The sequence below is a fragment of the Astatotilapia calliptera genome, chromosome 18 (genome assembly GCF_900246225.1).
Source record: "Astatotilapia calliptera chromosome 18, fAstCal1.2, whole genome shotgun sequence".
In the NCBI taxonomy this organism is placed as follows: Eukaryota; Metazoa; Chordata; class Actinopteri; order Cichliformes; family Cichlidae; genus Astatotilapia; species Astatotilapia calliptera.
The window spans coordinates 6,542,266-6,561,879 of NC_039319.1; the positions used below are offsets into that span (position 1 = coordinate 6,542,266).

At 40.1% G+C, this 19,614-nt stretch overlaps 1 protein-coding gene across 11 annotated transcripts in view; it reads left to right on the plus strand.

The window, feature by feature from the left end:
* The window catches only part of pard3ab (par-3 family cell polarity regulator alpha, b), a 244,451-nt gene that overhangs the window by 25,809 nt on the left and 199,028 nt on the right, over nucleotides 1–19,614 (plus strand). For all 11 annotated transcript variants that reach the window (XM_026150928.1, XM_026150930.1, XM_026150937.1 and 8 more), the window contains exon 2: nucleotides 11,461–11,562. In XM_026150928.1, coding sequence (XP_026006713.1) covers nucleotides 11,461–11,562 — 102 coding nt within the window. The remainder of the gene's footprint in view (nucleotides 1–11,460; nucleotides 11,563–19,614) is intronic.

The window sequence follows — 19,614 nt, forward strand, 5'->3', positions numbered from 1 at the left end:
CCTGCCGAAGCAGGTCTGTTGTGGATGACAGCGCTGAGAAAGAATCAAGTGTCGCAACTGAACTTTTCATCACCGGTTTCTCAAACACCTGAGCTTTTTGTCCCCGACTCACCTTCTGATTATATCTCCTCCTTCCTGTCACACTAGTTGCTGCTCTTGTGGTTTTCTTTTCATTCTCTTCTGCGCATCTCGTGCTTTTCTCTGAAAAGGATAATAAAAATGAAGCATTGCCTCGCTCTAGCAGTGATGTTGAAAGGAAGAAAGACACTTGATAAAGGGCATATTAATCTTTCTTCTTTTCTTCTCTTCCCATCCCTTGTCGTGCTATGACAAGTTTGCAAGTCAGGTGGGGAAATGATAAAACACAAATTAACATGTCTGGCAACAACATTGAAATCGATTGACGGCTAAGTGAGTCTGCCAGCGAGTCCTAGCAAATTATCTCTTGAACAGCTTTGTATGCCTTTTCAAAATCTTCCATTGTGTCAATTTGTGGTCTCCTATAGGGTATTTAACATCTCAGGCTCACATAGACAGTTGCCAGGTTTCTGCTTTGCTTTTTTGAAAAAGCATTTTAAGAGTCTATAGATTTTGTATTGTTTTTTTTGTTTTTTTTTCCTCGCCACTCGGGCTGGATTTCAGTTCCCCTCGTTGTTGTAGGATGAAGAGATGCCGGGCTAAGGGCTGACGTGCTGGCAGGCTAACAGTTGGTGTAACCTTAGACACCACGCCGACGTGCGTCTTCACTTTACCTCTCGACCCTTGAAAGAAACCAAACTTAAAACTAATTTAGTATGTGTAGCTTTCTCTGGTTGACCACAAAAAGGCTTTGCATTGGAAAAAAGGAAACTCTTTAAAGTATTTTTAGAATTCAAGTAAGAACTTTAAGGCCCAGATTTCCCCCATAACTGTTGGAGATGATCGCATCAGTATTTTGTTCTGATTTTTCTTTTGTGATTTGCTTAGTGGAAGAAGTATTTATCCAGAAAGCATTTGACCTACTGCTTCAATTGATGTTGGGTTTTTAGAAAATGTAATTCAAATTACATGTAGTAAACAGTATTACAGTTGTGATACTGTAAACCATCTACGTGCTGTTCCAAAAGGAGTTAAATGTAACACTAACCCTCCGGTTTTAAATGCAGCCAAACAGAACTGTACCAAAGAGTTAGTGTTGTTGAGTAGTGAAATATTTGACCCTCTCTGAAAGAGTAAGAGGCAATGTTAATATAAGCAGCTATTGGTAGTGAGAAAATGAACCTATATTAAGGCCATTTTTGTAAAACGTTGGCAAATGTGTTGACATGACAGGAAAAAAAGAACCTGATGAAATTGAGATTTATTAGCTTGTTTTCCTGAAACCTTCTGTGCTGCTGACTTGTGTGTATTCAAACTTTAAAATAGACTTTAGTTTAGGAAAATGACTTTATTTGAGGGCTGTTGGGATTAAAGTAAACATAGCCGAAATATTTCAGCCTGGGAAATTTTTCTTTTTTTTAAGAACTCAACCATGGCCATCAGTGTAAATACCAACGACAGATTACTGTTTTTCCCCAGTGAGGCATTTCTTGAAATTTCAGGGATCTCATCTGAATCACCTCGACGCTGCTGATGAGAAATTCTTTTGTCTCGTGGCGATGATGCAACTTTATAGCAACACTTGAAGGTGCACACAAAGTAAACAGTGGTGAATTTTAAAAAAGAAAAAAAAGTTTCTCACCACCCAAAGACATAGTTTGGGGTTTATGGAGGCAGCACAGGCTCACTGCCATTACTGTGCTTACGTGAGTATTTACCCTCCACCCCCACCCTACCCCCAAGGCCTACGCTGAGCCAGGAAAAACTGAAAGCGTGTCAAGTTTATTAGCAGCCACAAGTTGCTTATTGGATTTCAGTGCAGCTGTGCCAGCTTCACTTGCATCAAGTGTCATGCAGCTTCACTCTAAGGCAGACCTGACTAATTAATCAGATCAATAAATTCTATTGGAAGACAAATCCTCGCCTCAACATCGTACAAGAAAGCGACACTGCAACCGTAGATGGTTGTTCTACATCCATATCATTAAGGAGCGTGTGTGGTTTTCCTGACTTAGTTTGGTTCTCGAGAGCAGCTCAAAGTGACTGTTTTAAAAGTTCAGACAATATAACCGAACTAAACAGCTGTTGTCGTTTTATAATTGTTGGTACTTTGAGATTATCAAATTCTTTTGCATGTTATCTCCTTTCACTCGAGTTTAACGTGAAAACCTTTGCTCCCAGCATTCCCTGTGGTTCCATTGATTTTTCATTTATTTTTTGGCCTTATCTTGTTAACGTGCAACCAGTGTGAAGGTCATTATAGTGATGAGCTCGAAGACAATGCATTCAATTGATCATAATGAAGGCCTGAAGTCTGCTTTGCCTACAATGCTGTGGTCAACTGAACTCAAGTATGTGTGTGTATATTTTTGTGTGACACACAAAATGGCTTAGTTTGCAGCGTTTTCCCCCCATTTTGCACCTTATATACTACAAGTAACTTGTGATTTGTCAAATACATGACAAAAACCACGTTTTCATTTCATGGATTTGACTGCACACTCTTCCACTGCTTGATTTCTGTTATTTTTGAAACAGATTAAAATAAAAAAATAATTTTTACTCCAAAGATTTGAGTGGGATTTGCAGGCACTTGCAGTGAACTTCACATTTCTCTGATTTTGTGGCTCCCATGAGCCACAATTTCCATTTACTCTTCTTTCCTCTCGGGCTTCTTTGGATTTTGCTGCATGTGAGGAATTAAAAGATGCAGTCTGCTTAATGATTGTTCATGATTCATTAAATTAATTAGGCTACAGGCGTAAATCTCCTGCGTCTTTCTCTTTGGATTGCATGTGAAATCCTCTTTTGCATTTTTGCACAGGTATCTTTTCCCCCCCTCTGTTAATCAGATAAGTAATTTATAAGACCGAGAGCTCTCTCCTTGCACGACTCGGAGCAGTGGTTCACACATGCTGTAATAAAGATACCTTTGTTTGGTTTCTTTTAAAGCTTAATGCGCTGGATAAAGTCTGCTGATTAATCCTACCTGCCTAGTTTTAATGTTTGCTCCCAGACGGTGTAATTTTTGACTATTTTTGGAGAGTAATACGTTATGCTGTCAAGTGGTTGCCTGTTTTGATCAGATATGAGTGTTTCTTTGAATGGCAACATTGTTCTGTGTATGGCTCAGCAACATTTCTGTCTTTTCTCAGTTTATTATCCCTACGTTTCAGTTCCTGAGACAAAGACTAACATTAGTGGATTTGAATGGAAAGACAAAGAGTGATGGTGTTGGTGCCCCAGGAGTGACTTTGACACAGGGTATAATGGATAAGAAACATAATTCAAGACATTGCTGTAGTTGACCTTTGGTGATCGCTCTATGCTCATGCGTGTCTAATTATAGAAAGTGATGTTCAGGTTTTATTTAAATAAATTTACTGGTAAACTATGGCATTTGTCATCAAGATCATAATGAAGTGATTCTGATTCAGGAAGTGAGCGAGTGCACAGAGAAGAACCTAACCTTTTCATTATCTGCACCTCTTTCCATTCAGAATGAATATTTATATGTGAAGACCACAGTTAGTTAGTCTGTTACTACATGCTGAGCTCTGAGTCTTGACACATAAAGCAGAAGGAATGGTTGGTGCTTGAAGAGGACAGCACCAGTCAGAGTGATGTCATCAAAGCTTTCTGAAAACCTTGAGGACATGTATTTACATATATCATGCAACTCCCTAGGACATGTATCTTGCAAAAAATTTGGGGAAGAAGTGCTGAATTATCAAATGAACAAGCCCAGTTTGTGGAAAACATCTTATTACAACACATAATGGGTTTTATTGGATGGTAAGAACAAAAGAAAGGAGAAAAATGGCTCTTATTATTTTGACATGGGTAGTGGGTTGGTCTTTGGGACCCCCAAACAATGAGAAAGAAAAGCCAATGGCAACACAACTCAGGGGTTAAAAGATTAATATCAAAGCACGAGTGAGGCTTTGAAATGATAAGCATGGTCCAAGTGCACTGGTAAAGTTAATAATGTTAGTGTTGGTGTTCACTTCAGTGGAGTCCAGCAGGGCACTCGTTCAAATCGAACCCAAAGTGTACTCGACGTCAAACTGACAGCTAATAAAATGTATTATTAGATTACACACAGTCCTTACACTCGCACACGCGTATCGGTGTGCGTTTGTGCACACGTCTGTCTGCGGTTTTACACACATCGCGTAGCACTTTAGTGGCTTTTTCCAATTCCTGTTTCTCTTCTCACTGATGTCATTGTAGTTGAATGAAAGGGTCTTTTGTACCTTACGCCAGCCTTACTTTGACCCTACAATCCAGGAAACGTACAGTGTGCTGCCCTACCGTGGCTGTGTACACATCCGAACAACAGATGTGATTGAAAGGGGATTTTGTCAGTCGTCATGAACAGAGCACTCACATTGTTTGTCTGCAAGATTGAGATGGGTGATAATATCTACAAGGTGACCTTTTCTCCTTTTTAAAAAAAGGGAGAAAGTCACCACTCAGATAGTTGTAAGCATGTTTTGTTTTTAAGGTTTTAAAATCACAGCTCTTATAAAGATGTTCTGTACAGTCTTGAGGAAACTTTTATTTATCCAGGGAGGGTTTGCCTGAAAAAATAAGCGTGTGCTTCCAGCAGTAACCCGCTTTGTATTTTTACTGTCAGCCTGAGCTGCTTATTACTACAATAGTCCTTCCTTGAGCAGTAAAAAGAAAACAGATTAGTACTTAGCTCCTTTTCACATATCACAGCAAGGTTACCTCATCACGTCTTGTACCAACATGAGTGCAAATATATATTTATTCAAACGTTAAAAGGAGGCGGAGCTTTGTCCTGCTTATCGCACATATCCATCCCCTGATTGTAAACTCCAGTTTATTTCCATGCAATTCTTCAAATTCAGCTCAATTCAGTTTAATTCAGTTTTGAGTTCACAGCAAGTGTCATCATACGAAGGTTTATATTCCAAGGGGGAAAAAACAAACAAAACAAAACACAACCCTGTTAGAACAGGAGCACCATTGATCTGATCATGATCTTTGAGCAACCATTTGGGGACATTGGGGAGGAAGACCTCCCTTGTGTTTCATGATACTTAACCTATATTGGCTATTATTCTATTATTTTATATGTTACCCTTCTGCCTTTTGAATAATAGAGAAAAATAATGGAAAAGTTTGTTGCTTGTATAGAAATATTATGCAATTTGTGTTACTGGGAGAGCAAGTTCAGGCAATATACTCATTATACAGTCAGTGTACTCTCCTGCTTATTCTTTCTCAATACTGTTTTTCTCAAGTTTTTCCTTTTTTTTTTATAAAGTTTTTGCATTATTAAGTTTTATTTTAAAAACCTTTCCTGATATGGTTCTGGAATAGGTTACAGAGTCCGCGCTGAGACATGTTTTCACACCAGTAATCAAGACCACTTCTAGTTATTGGACCAGTGTTAACTGTTTGTTACGGATTGTGGTTCACGAAAGGTTTGAGTCCTGTAATTTTTGATTTGGAACAATCTGGAAAAATCCGAAAGTGTGGATGAAAAATCTAGCTTTTAATTTCAGACGCTAATTCAATTACAGCGAAAGAGATCTCTGACTTTTGCAAGCTACACGCATGAATCAGAGTCCTTTTGTTATTAAAAGGAAAATACCGTATACAGAAAGTTAAACTGGGTGAACCGATAAAGTAAGTGAGGTTTATTGGCTGTTGTGAAATGCCAAGGTCAGGGAAACTACAGTGAGTTGAGCGTGCACACCTTCATGCACCACTTAAGTGACAAAAACCCCACTGTGTGCTCTTAATCCACTGTTCATTAGTGGAGCCTGCTGTGAGGATAAAGCATGTGTTTGCCCTCACCATAAGATGAGTGTCACATTGTCTTGATTTTTGGGAGCTTCCACCATCTCATTTCCTTTAAGTGACTTCCTCCCCAGGTCTCCATCTGGCCTGTGTTTAGAATCTACATGCTCTTAAATATTCTTTCAGATCTTCTGTGCTTCACAGCTCTTTCCTCTGCCCCATCTTCCTAAATTAAAAGGGAGGAGGAGAGAAGACTGCAGCAAAATGCATTTTTTAGTGACGGGGAAGCTCTCTGGAGAGTACAAAACGGTGTCACACTCAACTTGCAAATTAAAGTTGACACAACAAATGCTTTTGGATCTGCACTGATCCAGCACCGTAGGCTTTGTGAGTTGGATAGATGTGTAGAGGATTCCCAGTAAAGGGGAACACTGCAGGCGACTTCTGAAATAATAAACACATTTTAATTCGTGTCAAGCATAAGGCAGCAATCTGTTACTTTTATTAAAACAAAGATTTAAAAAAATATGTTAAAAAATGACTGAAATGTTTGACAAAAGACAGAATAAAGAGCAAGGAGGGCTGAAAAGGGAGTTTAAAAAACAAAAAAGAGACCTCATTTACAGTAAGACGAAGAGCAGACTGGTGGTAAATACAGGAGTAGGTGGGAACATGACCTACAGTTTGTCATGTCTCTTTTGTGGCACAGTAATGCATAACCACTGCAAGAGATCATAACAAAACCCAAACCTTTGGCAAGAACACAGAGTGTCTACAAGCTCTGACACACTGTAGCAGAAGGCTGGATCTGGCAGAACAATGCTGCGTTTCTTTAAGGCACATAGGAGTGTCTTTGGCTCAAAATTCACCCCCAAAAAACCTCTTTATGATCTGCGCAACAAAGGGATGATTGATAGAGAGTGAACATTTGAGAACTGGTTTCATTCAGCCCCGAGGTCAACACAGTTCAGTTTCACAAGTTTACATGTACCTAGAACATTTTTAATCTGTGCCACTGAAGACAAGTTGGTATCTGCGGTCAGGTGACACACTGAGTTTTTCCTAACTATAGTAAACAGTGTCAATGTCACAAAATGCCTGAATACCAGGTAATCTGTGCTAAAGCCTCTAACCTAACAGCATAGATTGTTTTCTGTGTGAGAACTGTGAACACATAACCCTCTTTAGCCAAAATTTAAACAACAAAAACTCTATGGCTTTAATTTTGTCCATAGTTTTTATTAATTTCTTCAAAATTAAAACCATTACCATCAAATAAAGCTCTAAAAGCTCTTTTCTGGTTAAATCTGGACTGAGTTTGTTAAAATCTGAGTGTCATTGGCTCATTTTGGGGTTTTTTAATTCTTCTGGCCATGGAATAAATAAAATGTTTATAGTTTAACCCGGCTACAAAAAAAATTACTTCTGTACTTCCTACAGAAATAAAATAATTGGCATGAAGACTATGATGCACTTGTTTATTGGATAATTGCTCACACCATCGAGGTTGGCGCTCTAGATTTTCATTCCGAGGAGTCTATGTCATCCCAGTTGGTCCCCTGTAAATCTGACTCACTTGAGTCTGATGAAGTGGAGGAGAATGAGGCGAGCATGTTTTGAAACACCTCGGTAAAATCTTCTAAAACTTGGAGCAACCTCACAGTAGAGTTCTCCGAGTCATCTGTGTCTGGGCTCGCTGCAGCTTCAGGTGGTACAACAGAAGGTGATGAGGAGGAACTGCTGGGCAACAGCTCTTCAGTGCTTTCCATATAGTTTTGAATCAGAGCGATTGGAGAGTCTCTGCTGTCATTTTCAAAGCTTTGTCCACCCTCACTCACCAAGTAGTGCTAAAAATAAAGAAATCGTTTCTGCCACCAACATCATTTATCATTTATTGTGGCATAAAATACAAAGCTATTCAATGTTTCAGCTATAACACTATTTAATCACCTAAAATAACCTTACCTCCATGTCTATAATTGCGTTGTTTAAGTAGATGTTTTCAAAGTTCACCAGATTGTCATGCAGGCAAACAAGATCCCGGTAATTCGCCTCGCTGCCTTCGTCGTCAGATTCACCGTAACTCCAGAGTTTTTTGGCCTCGTCGTCACTCTCGTCCGATTCGAAGTATACGCTGAGGTCTTCCAGAGACATTGTGGTGCAAAGTCTCGTACAGCACACTGCTGTGATCAGAATGAGTGTTGCTACGATAAATCCACGTATTGTTTTGTATGCTGGACAACAGTTTGGTGCTTTGATTTGAAAAGTACTGTAGAGTTCTCGACTGATGCTGTTACTTCAGCTCAGGAATACAGTTTCCTCATTTAAACAAACAAACAAAAGTTTGTCCTGATAGTTTCATTAATGTCCTCAAAATTAAAATAACTACCATCAAGTAAAAACACAGCCCTTATTTGCGTGTATTATTCACCTTATTGCTATTCTTGTTTAACACGCTGTGCGTGAGAAGTTGTGCACTGAAAGTATTAAAACATAGTTTTTTCTTTTTCTTGTCCTTACATGCAAATGTCACTTTCTCCTCACACATTTCTTGTACTGGACAAATTCCAAGGCTGCTACATGTGATGCAATTTATGTCATATAAATGTGTTATTGGGACTGTGTGAAAATAGTATCGTGTAAGACCTTGAAAGATTTGTTATTGAAAAGCTTATTAAGGCCTATATTTCACATCATTTTGATGGCTTCCTGTTAAACAGGCGGCTTTATTTATGCTGTAAGAGATCAAATGTTAAAAAAAAAAAAATCTATATCTTATTAAATGATTCAGCATTTTTCCAGGCTTTTTTCCCTTTATAGTTAAAAATTGTAACATATTGTAGAGTATCTTGCGAAATACATCGAGTTAGTCTGCGTCCACAACTTTGCATACAGTGTCTTTGTCACATGTCAGTACACTCAGGACTGTGTAATACCATTTGAATACTTCTCAACTGTGGACACTGGCACTTCCAGACATTCCTTTTCACGGTGTCAGGGAGATCTTGGTGCTCACGACTCGGCATTGTCTCGCTAAAACGTAGTGATGGGCTTCCCCTGCTGCCAACCTGTTTGCCTTGGCCTCCTTTCAAGTCTGCTGTTGGACTGTTGAGGGCTCTAATAGTTTAGATCGGTCCTCCTTTCTTTAGCAGAGAGCTTCAGCAGAATAATGTCGTGAGAATCTCAATGAGGCCCAGAGGGATCAAACTAGAGTGAGAAAGAAGATGCCACATTAACTTGTTTGTAATGTTTTGTTTTGTTTTTCTCTCTCCGAAAGTCGAGCGAGACAGTTTGAGGGATGATGTGCACAGAAAGTTGTAATACCCATCAGAGAGCTGTTATGTTGAAACATTGTTTACTATGTGACTTAGTCCCTTGTCTTAAGTCTGGCACTGTGACATTTTGCTGTGAGCTATTTTTGCGCGATGAACTTGGCACCACAGAACGACACACAAACGCACACATCAGTTTTAAAGTCTCTTTGTGCCCAAACCTGGTCTGTCCCCACACTGACATACTATAGGGGATTTGAAATAGATTGTGCTGCTATGTGCACTTATTATGTGTGACTATCTTCTTAAAGCCTCAACTAAAGAGCAGGCTGGATTAGTATTACTTTTTAAATCTGCATCCTTATTATCTTAAAGTGCATTAGATACATTGTATATAAATATTCTAATAAGCTGATGGGTTATCGGGGTCATTCTCAAATTGACGTAACAGTTTTTGTAAAGTAGGTAAAATCCTGGCTTTTTAAGCCATTCTTGAACGCTCACTCATTGTTAATCATAAACAATAAATCAAAGTGCTTAGATTTTATGGTTTTTGGGGAGACGCCCCAGTTGATTGAAAACAAAACAGTAAAATGTGTTTTGGCTGAACTGGCTTAAAGGCAGTGGTTTGTGGCTTTCTTTCCCACAACAAACACAAAAGTTGGACGTGCTGGCTCTGTTTCAGATGAATACTTTGGACTGAATGCTTTCAGTTATAACAGGCAGCGATAAATTTAAAAAAAAAAAAAGTTCTTGAGCACACACAGAAACCTACAGTAATTTGTTTGCATTGGCTTGTTTGCAGATGTAGTTCTGGTGACTGCTGGCTACTGCTTTTCTGTGTCAGATAAGTTTTACAGCTTAGCTTTGATTTCCAGAACTTCCATCTTTTATTTATAGTCGCATACAGCAGAGTGTTCCTAATAAACTTCAAGTTTCATTTTGTTACAAACCGTCTTTGTGTTTGAGGTCTCCATTACTTTTTAAACTAGTGTTTCTGAGACAGTGATGCTTTAGGGTGGTTCACGGTTAATGATTACGGTTCAATCACTACTAAAGTCTGGTCTGGCCAAACTTCTTTATCATTTTTTCCTTTATAAAATCGCTGACATTAAATGTTTTGTGTGTTTGTGTCTGAGATCCATCCTTTAGAATCCACAGGGTCTTTGTGTGTGGGGTTGCACAAAGTGACACTGGCTGTAATAAACTATGACATCTGTCACAGCAGCGAGTGAGTGAGTTAAAGGGAAGCTAAAAAAGAGCAACACATGAAAAATACTAATGCAGCTGTTTGAATTGTCGTGTTTTCACTGAGTGCATTTAGACTCAGACTATCAAAACTATCATTGCTGTATAGTTGCATTTTCCCCCCAAAAAATCAGTTTCCTTCTCTGAGGCAGGCCTGTCATGTAGTATTAGTTTGCCAGTTAAACACATCAGACGTGCGTCTGGTGCCCTTTTGCAGTGAGCTGCGTGTGTTGCAGTGGAGTGGAACTGTATAAGTGGGTAATGAGGCTGTAACCCTCAAGGCTGCTGTGTGTGTGGGACGAAGCCAAACAGTCACTTCAAAAGTTAATACTTTGTCAAATGATGCCAGGACACTGGGCACTTCCATGCATGTGCACTCGACTCGTTCTCCCGTTTAGCTTGGAGCAAGTTACATGTGCACATGTTTTTGCGTGTCAAGACCCAGGGAGGGGGCTTTACAATCATCTGGGAGTTGGATTTCCTATTTAGAACTGCGTGATGGCGGTAATACTCTACCTTTTATCCCTGCCTTATTGTTATTGTAAAGCTACATTTTTCTATAATTGTACAGTGTCTTTTTCTTTCCCCTCTCTTTTCTTAACCCTTCATGCACCCTTGCCTTTATTCCCACTTATTTCAATCAAGCGTGACCTCTGCGTGTGCTTTTCATGTCAGAAACTTTGACACGTAATTGAGCTTGATTATATAGTAATGGTGGGTGGCATTCCTCGCAGGTCTCGATGACTGTGATAGTCTTGCTTTAAAGAGCCAACAATGATGTGATGAGCGGCATGTCAAAGTGTTTGGAGTGTCCGCTGGTGGACTCGTGTAAGCTCCAAAGAGATTTTGAGGGATTTTCAGTCATGTCTACTTTTCTACTGAAACCCTTTATCAGTTCTCATGATGTTTATGCTTTAAGGTTGTATGTACTCATTTCTTTGCATTTAAAATATAAAATGAATAAAATGGGTCTTGAAGGCCATTTGGAATATATGCATCTTCTTACAATTGCTGCCACACTTTTTCATGTGTCGGGTCATTTTAAAACGACTGTTGATTTTCATCTTGTTGCCTCCTTGTTCTGCAGGATGCCAGCTACTGGCTGCAGGTTCACCGGTTGGAGCATGGTGATGGGGGAATCCTCGACCTGGATGATGTGCTTTGCGATGTGGCTGATGACAAAGACAGGGTGAGTAGACATGAAGTCTTTAAAATTTTCTTTTTTTTTCTGTTTTCCAAAGCACAGGAAGTGCTCACTGACCAGACAGATAAGAGATTTTGTTGTGCACCAAAGCGCCTCTTATCGGTTTCTGGATTTTCATTAATGCCGTCGTTAACCATTTCTTTAATCAGTTGAACGCTCCCCATATATTTACATGGCCTCGCCTATCTCTTGGTAAATCTAAGTTAAACAGATCGAGCAGTGTGCTTTACTTTAGAGCTCCTGACCCACGACTTTCTGAGGTCAGGAATGTAAATATTCAGTTGTTTTCTTCCCAAAGTCTACAGCTATCAAACTAGGCACTCATCATTTGTGCGTGCACATAAACTCCAACCTCCCTGACTGTGTTGCCATTCTGATTCAGGTCATGGTGGTTGGTGGGGGTGTTATGGTTAAAAATCCCAAAAAAAGAACAATGAAGGACAAAAAAGTTGGTCCAGAAAAAAAGATATTTGTATAGATAACTGAAACATTTTTTTACTGCTGTTATTCATGAGCAGCGTCTCAGCCACTGGTGGTGTGCGACAATTTTGGGAGAGTGTGTCATGATTTATGAGTTTGATCGTCGACTTGCAAATTCTGAACACATTTTAACGGCTACTAAATCCCTGTGATTTTGACTTTCTACAATAATTAATGCAACAAAACCCCTTCTACTTCTTATATAGTTTTTTGGAGACCTGGAATGTAAATCTGCCCGTCTGTGAAGCACTTTGGGTCGACTTCTGTCGTTTAAATGTGCTCTAGGCTATAAAAAAATAGATGCGACACTCAACTCAACATTTTTATAGTGAAAATTTTAAGTACATTTTCATTTTAAAAAATGATAATAATTGCACAATTCAGTGGCCTACATACTAAACTTAAAGGATAGAAAGTATCAATCCTTTTGAGCCAGTATTGATCCAGTACCAATACCAGGATTGGTATCGACGCTATCGATATTTGGATCTCCCACTTCTATTCGCTGCACTCATTTGTTTTCAGCCAATCAATGCCAGGTATTATTTCTAAGCGGTTCATTTGGCCAGTAATCTGAAAATATATCGAGAGTCTCTGTGAGGTATTCCACTGGAAACAGACTTCTGCACATAGATAAAAACTACTGATTGTATTTTCAAAGATGAAGAGCTGATTTTTCCAAAGGTGCTAACAGTTTTAGAAGTCGTAACATTTGGTAGAACTTTGGCGACCCAAACACGAAAACTCCAGCTAAAGTTAAAGTAAGAATTGAGATTTCAGGTGCACAGGATCTACTTAACTTCTCCCATCTGCTCTACAGTCAGTGGCTTAAAAGAGTCTTTGTGCTTTCTGTGGCGCACACTCTCTCATGCAACCCTTTCAACCTTTGTTTATAAGCCCTCATCCCTCAGTGTTTATCTGCACGTTTGTGAGTTCATGTGTTTATGTGTGCACCCTTACAACGAGCTGTCATCATGCTCATCTTTTCACATCCCTCGGTCTTTTATGCTCGGCTCTCATTGGTCCCTGCAGGCGTTTCGCGCAGAAGAGTGTGCGTACATTTCATACATGACAACCTGTCAGCCTCGCTGACACACATCTGCATCACTCTCACCGCTATGACACAAAATCCTTTGCGGGTGGATGTTTTGCTTTTCTACAAAGTTTGAACGTACACAGGCATCAGCCATAAGAGCAGAAGCACCCGTTTAATGTAGTGTAGCAGAACATTAAACAGCAGAACGAGACATTGTAACGAGATGTTATCCTTTCTATATTAGCCCAGTGAGCGCTTGAAGAGAATGCTCTTCCTTTTGTGTAATTATTTATGATGATGACAAAGTGATAATGTTACACAGCTAATACAGATGCTACAATTTTTTTTTAATATAAATTGCTTATGTTTATAATGTGGCTTTATCAAGTGGCGCTCATACCAAAAGAAATATCCCTTATAAGGATGTGAAACAGCACCACAACCAGCTTTCTAAACATTCTTTCAAGTACCAGCGATGTCAGTGAACCTTAATATTTTTACTTTTAAATTTAAATTTGTCATCAATAGTTTTAAATGTTCTCCCATTGTTTTTAGTTTTTTGAAAACTGTGGATTTGTGTAGATTTAACACTCTAACAGGAAGAGTCTGATGTGCTTTTTACACTGATCCACATTCATGTACACTTAGCGCGAGAAAAGAGGGGAAACGTAGGGACATAAAACATGCATGAGTGTGAGTGACTCCGTGTGTCCCACTGAACATGACTGGTGGTCTCCTGGCAGCTGTGACTCATCTCTGCCATTGCACAGGAGCTTTTTAAAGACTGGAAGGAATGTCTGGCCCATCACACAAGGACACTTTTATTAGCTTACACTGGAATGAAATGGGCTGCGTGTAGTGCTCATCTGGGGAATACAAGTATATACAACACAGTTTAATACTTTACCGAGTGTTTGTGTCTGTATCTGTGGAAGCACCTTTAAGTATAAAGTGTGTATTTAACACAGTACAGTCAGTATCATCGTTGCCAGAAAAAAGTGGCAGTTTGAACTCACACAGAGGGAATATTTTTTCAGATGCCATCTTTTCCTTCTTTCATCAGACTTCCTTCCTTTCCCCCCCTTCATACCATATTTTCTATGAACTGTAACAACATCAATAACTAAGAATCTACTTTGGCTGCTGACTCTCTTTATAGTTCATAATTCAGTTAGTAGTCATTGCTTGTAGTCATAGAAGATACCTGTTTGATTGGCTGGATGGTTTAAATGGTATTACTTGGGACATTCACTGGAATAGAACAGAATAACCCTTAATTGTCATTGTACATGTGCAATGAAATTGTGGGTGATCCACACCAACAGTGCCAGAATAAAATATAAACAGTAGACAAAAAGAATAAGTAGCAAGCAGGGGAAATGTATATAATCAAGAGGGATACATAGAAAAATAAGAGAAGGGCACAAATTAGAGAACAAGTTGCAAAGTGCTTGGAAGTAGTGCAAAGAAAAGCCTGACTAGAGTCCATGTGTGAGTGACCCGAGCGAGGTGGGTTACTCTGATCATGGCTCAGAGTGGTGCAGTGAGTGAGTGGGCTGGGGTGGGGTTAGGGTTAGGCCCAGGGCAAGGAGCTGTTAGTGAGACTGGTGGTGCGGGACCTGGACGGAGTGCTGTGATGGCCCAGGTTTTACTGAGACAGGAGGATCTGCCGATGACCTCCAGGGGTGGCAGAGGGCAGCCAGAGGGCAGTATTAATTGTACTGTCTGCAGCCTCCCTGTTCTCAGTACAGCATTACTGTACTATATGTGCTTAATGTATTTAAATTACTCAGTCAAGGAACAATATTAATTGCAAGTGAATGAGCTAATTATTAAATAGAAACCAAATCTCTCTCTTGCTCTCTCTTTCTAGTCTTGTGCTGTGGCTCCCTCTTCCCTTTCTCCCCTTCATTTTTTAATATATATATTAAAAAATGTACGACTTCTTTTTCACTCGGGTGACCCAACACTGTACATTGTTACTAATGGAGATCATGAAGCGTCTTGCTTTGATTGGATTACATAAAGGTGGAAATTTTTCTGCTACTTTACGATAGATAAGTACAGCTGTACAGTAGTCACCTGCAGACACAGTGTACGTGCTAAGGTTTGGCCTGCAACGTAAAAATACTTTGATCATCCTCACCAATCTTTATTGTGTTGTCTAAAGTCCAGGGGCAGTACATTAATAGTTACCTAAGACATGCACACACTCTTCTGCACTGCAACACACACGTACACTCTTACCCACCTTATATCTTCCCCTCGTGCTTGCATTGTTTTTTTGTTTTTTTTCCAGGAGCCCAACGAAAATATGCTAGATTAAAGCTTCCCATCCTGCCCCTGGACACTGGACCTTCATATGCGAACACTCTGATATCTTTGCTACCTTCTGTCATCCAGTTCTCTTTGCTCTCTTCTGACGCGCACCCACCGACGTACCCCGGGAGTCTTGATGACAGACTTGTCCCTACACAAACTCCTGCAGCGATGTCACAACCCTAAGTGACGGCACCTGGGCTGTGCCAGCACCACATTCCTCTGAGCGTGTGTGGTGTCAGGGTGTGCCGCACAGCTGCGCTTGCCTTCACTCCATCGCTGACACGTCTGGCCCCGGTCAGCATGGTGTCTGGCTCTGTGACAGGCGCACTGAATATTTAGCTCCGTGTGTCGGGGTGTACGTGTGCAGACATCTGTGCCTTCTTCAAACATGTTAAATTTACACAGCGTCTTCATTGCATCGGTGTTTAACTTGGATGTGGAAAAGTTTGAGTGTTTTTGTACGTTTTGTTATGTTTTGATTAATACGATACACTGAACAGAAAGACCGAGTGATGTTCCTTGTATACTAGTTCTGGCTTGAGTTTGCCTTATGCATGTTTTTGATTTTGATCCAGGCGATATCTTAGTCTGAGCTGAATATAGAAGCGTCTTCCCGTGTAGGAGACGAATAGACACAGACAGGAGGGGCCGCTGGGTTAAATAAACCCAGAGAAGTTTCTTAAAACCACTCCATCAGTCTTCTGTTTATCTTGTCACAGAATATCAACAGACGAGCAGGCTACCACTCACAGTTGGCGTTGCGCGTGCATGTGTGTGTGCATGTGTGGAATCGGAGCAATATGATCCTTGTGAGCAAGTGTGCTGACTGTCATTCATGCCTTTGCAGGGCTTGCTACTAAATTACTTAGTGTTACTTTCTTTGAAGCTTTTTTTTGTGCATAATTTAAGATTTTAATGTTGACACTATTAAAAATATATTTAATAGCTTTTGTGCAAGAACTAAATATTTAAGAAATGATCCCATTGGTGGAAGATATGATAATAAATATAGCTTGAAAACAAGGCTGCCACCTATTTAAATCAAAAAGAAGCGTTTACACGTATTGATCTAAAGTCTTTGTATTTGTTGTGTCTGTGGTTAGTATTGATTTTTCTAAGTGCATGCACTAGGATGGGGAAGTGCTGTGAAACTGATCCCCTCTGAGGCCTCTTAAAGGCAGATGCTGACTGATGCTGAGTATGGAGATTTTTTTTTCCTCAGATAGGAAACGGGTCATATTGGAAAGAGAGAGGAGCGCTTGGGAATTGAAGGGTGTAGTGAAATATTTTCAGTAAAACTGATTATGTATTTCTCACATTATACTCTCATTGCCTTGTTGTTTGGGGAGGATTTTTGTCCAGATTCTGAATCGAACCTTAGACAGATACTGCCGATCTGAGCCACCTGAGCATGAAAAAGAAAGTTGTTTTTTAAAAACCATATAGGGAGATGGATACCGTGGATAGTGCTGCTGCGAGGCGGATTTTGGTTTGGACCACTGCCTGTGTGGAGCTGTTCCAACAACAGTTGGTTGAGATATATGTATCAGATGACCTCTCATCTATGTGGTGGTTAAAAAGTAACAAAAATAGCATCTTACATACTGAAATAAATTCTGTCGGTTGCAAGTGAGAGTTTTCTTTAATAATTCAACAATTGTCAGTTTCATGCCAGTCAGCAGCAGCACTGAAAAAAGCTCTGGTTGTAGAAGGAACTGTGTACTTCTACTTATACAGCTGCGTGTTTGCTGTTTATGACTTTTATCCTGTTTTTCAAACTCCTGGAGCTGCTGCTGTAAACAGAAAATGCATAAGCTTCTGTGTACTTTCTGTTCACTTCTAGTTCTAGAGAAAGCCCTCTAAGAACTCGTGGAAAACTAAAAGTGCAGGATGCAGAATACGATATGACTATATAATATAAATATTTCCCCAACAAACAGAGAGGTTGTCTTGTTTTGGACTGCTAAAACACATCTCACTTTTACCAAACTACGGCCGACCGGGCCCCTCCTCCAGGCCTCAGTGATCCTCCTCAGGGAGTGTTAGTGGTGACCTCATTTATTCCAGGCTAGCCCTCCTCCTTCTCTTCCTCCTCCCTTTCTCTCTTCCCTCTTTCTAGCCTCCTAATGAGAACAAGATGACAACTTTATACCAGAATCAGATGGGTGACACAGAATTTTTCTGAGCAAGTCTTCCTGCATGAGTCGAGGGGGTGGACACAGAAAGAGCAATCAACTCTAGAAATGCTATGCATGAATATATGGAAGTGACTGCCTTTTTCAAAAAGTTAATATAGTATCTTAACTATTTTCAGTTGCGTGTTAGTGTCAAAATGTTTTTTTTCGCATTTGTGTTGAGGTGAGTAGACACACAAAAAGTAGACTTTGAATGACTGTTTTTTGCTGGCAGATGTCAGAATTAATATTCAGAATAATTACAAATGATTTTATACTGGCCAGTACATACAAACATATACATTTAGTATAATACAGACTGTATATTGAGCCATTGTAACACATGCACAACAGCCCTGAACTCAACTCGACGTCACCCGACAGAGGCGCCAGTGTCTGGCGCAGTCATACGCACGTTAGTTGCTCTTTAACCTGCCTGCTCCTTACTGAAGTCTGATGTGCAAATAATGCCACTAAAGGTCCAGTACATAACTGCATGCATTATATGCGGAGTTCTGTGATTGCATTATTGCGGGGTCTTTACCTTACAATATCAGGGCTCGCAATATCGCTAGCCCGACGTCCCGGGGCTAGCAATTTTTCCAGTCGGGCTACCAAAATCTATCTCTGCCCTGCCCGTCGGGCTATTGTAGGAAGGAAAAATATATGTCAATGCTTTTGCATTCTTTCGGAAATGTAGCTGGGTAATTATGTCATTGGCATCGGTGAGCCAGTGTCAATATGTGACATATTGAAATCGCGTTTGAATTTGCGCTTGTTTTTTGCTTTCACTTTGCAATCGCGCGAACTGTGTATAGAGAGCGACAGCACTGATCTGTGAGTGATGATAATTTGTGCACCAATTCCTCTGACATCGTCTTATCAATCGTTAGCTTACTATGCAAACATGACAAGTGAAATCTCCCGCAGCAAGCTTAAACATGTGAGAGGTTGATCGCGCAGAGAATCGCTGAGCTTATGTGAGTGCGCGTGTAAAAGCAGCAGGATATATATTTTAGTTCTGCTGAGCCAAATAAGACAGGTCAGGGTGAAGAAGTGACAGCCAAAGAAAAGCTTACCACAAAACGGAAAAGTTATGACAAATCAGACTATAAGGCAAAAAGAAAGTGCAGCTTTATGGTTTCATGGACAAAAGAATTTCTGTGGCTGCAATATGACGAGCTATATAACCGGGGCTGCACATAAGTGGTCCGCAGGTGCGCATTCGCTGTCAAAAAAACAAAAAAACAAAACAAAAACGCGCACAAGATATGAAGTTGCAACGCGTGTTTGCATACATAAGATTTTCTGGAGGAGGACAGACATTTGTTTAGAACTCTTAAAGATGTCGAAGAAGCTCCTTTAAGCAATTACATTGGTGTTCCTCTACCTCCAAAGAACTATCAGAAGGAGTCCGAACCACAAAAGAAGCGCGTATTCTCGGGAAAGTGGTTGCAGGAGGTGAGCTGGCTTCAAACAAATGATGAACGCACAGAGATGTGGTGCGGAATGTGCCGTGAAAATCCCACTCTAGCGGACAAAAACAGTGCTTTTTATATGGACGCAAACGCGCGTTGCAACTTCTTATCTGGTGCGCGTCTTTTATTTTGACAGTGAATGCGCACATGCGGACCACTTATGTGCACCCGTGTAAATAACATGTTCTGCCGGGTGTGTTGTTGGTTTTCTATCGATTTCTGAGTCGACAAGCGCCTTTGTTACTGGTACCAGTCATTTTAAGAAAGGCCCCCATTAGAACCCATGAGAAATGCAAGAAATGCATTATTGCTCAGTCTGTAATATCTTTCCCAGAACAAACACCAATTGCAAATAACATACTAAAAATAAACCTGAAAAATCTGTTTAGAACAGCGTACTATGTTGCAAAGAGTGAACTACCACTGGCACAATTTAGCAGTCTTTGCAAACTTCAAAAAGCAAATGGCCTAGATCTTGGTTCCACTTGCCTCTTACCCGTGACTTCAGTGGAAATTTCAAATTCAGGATCTGACACAGACTGATTCA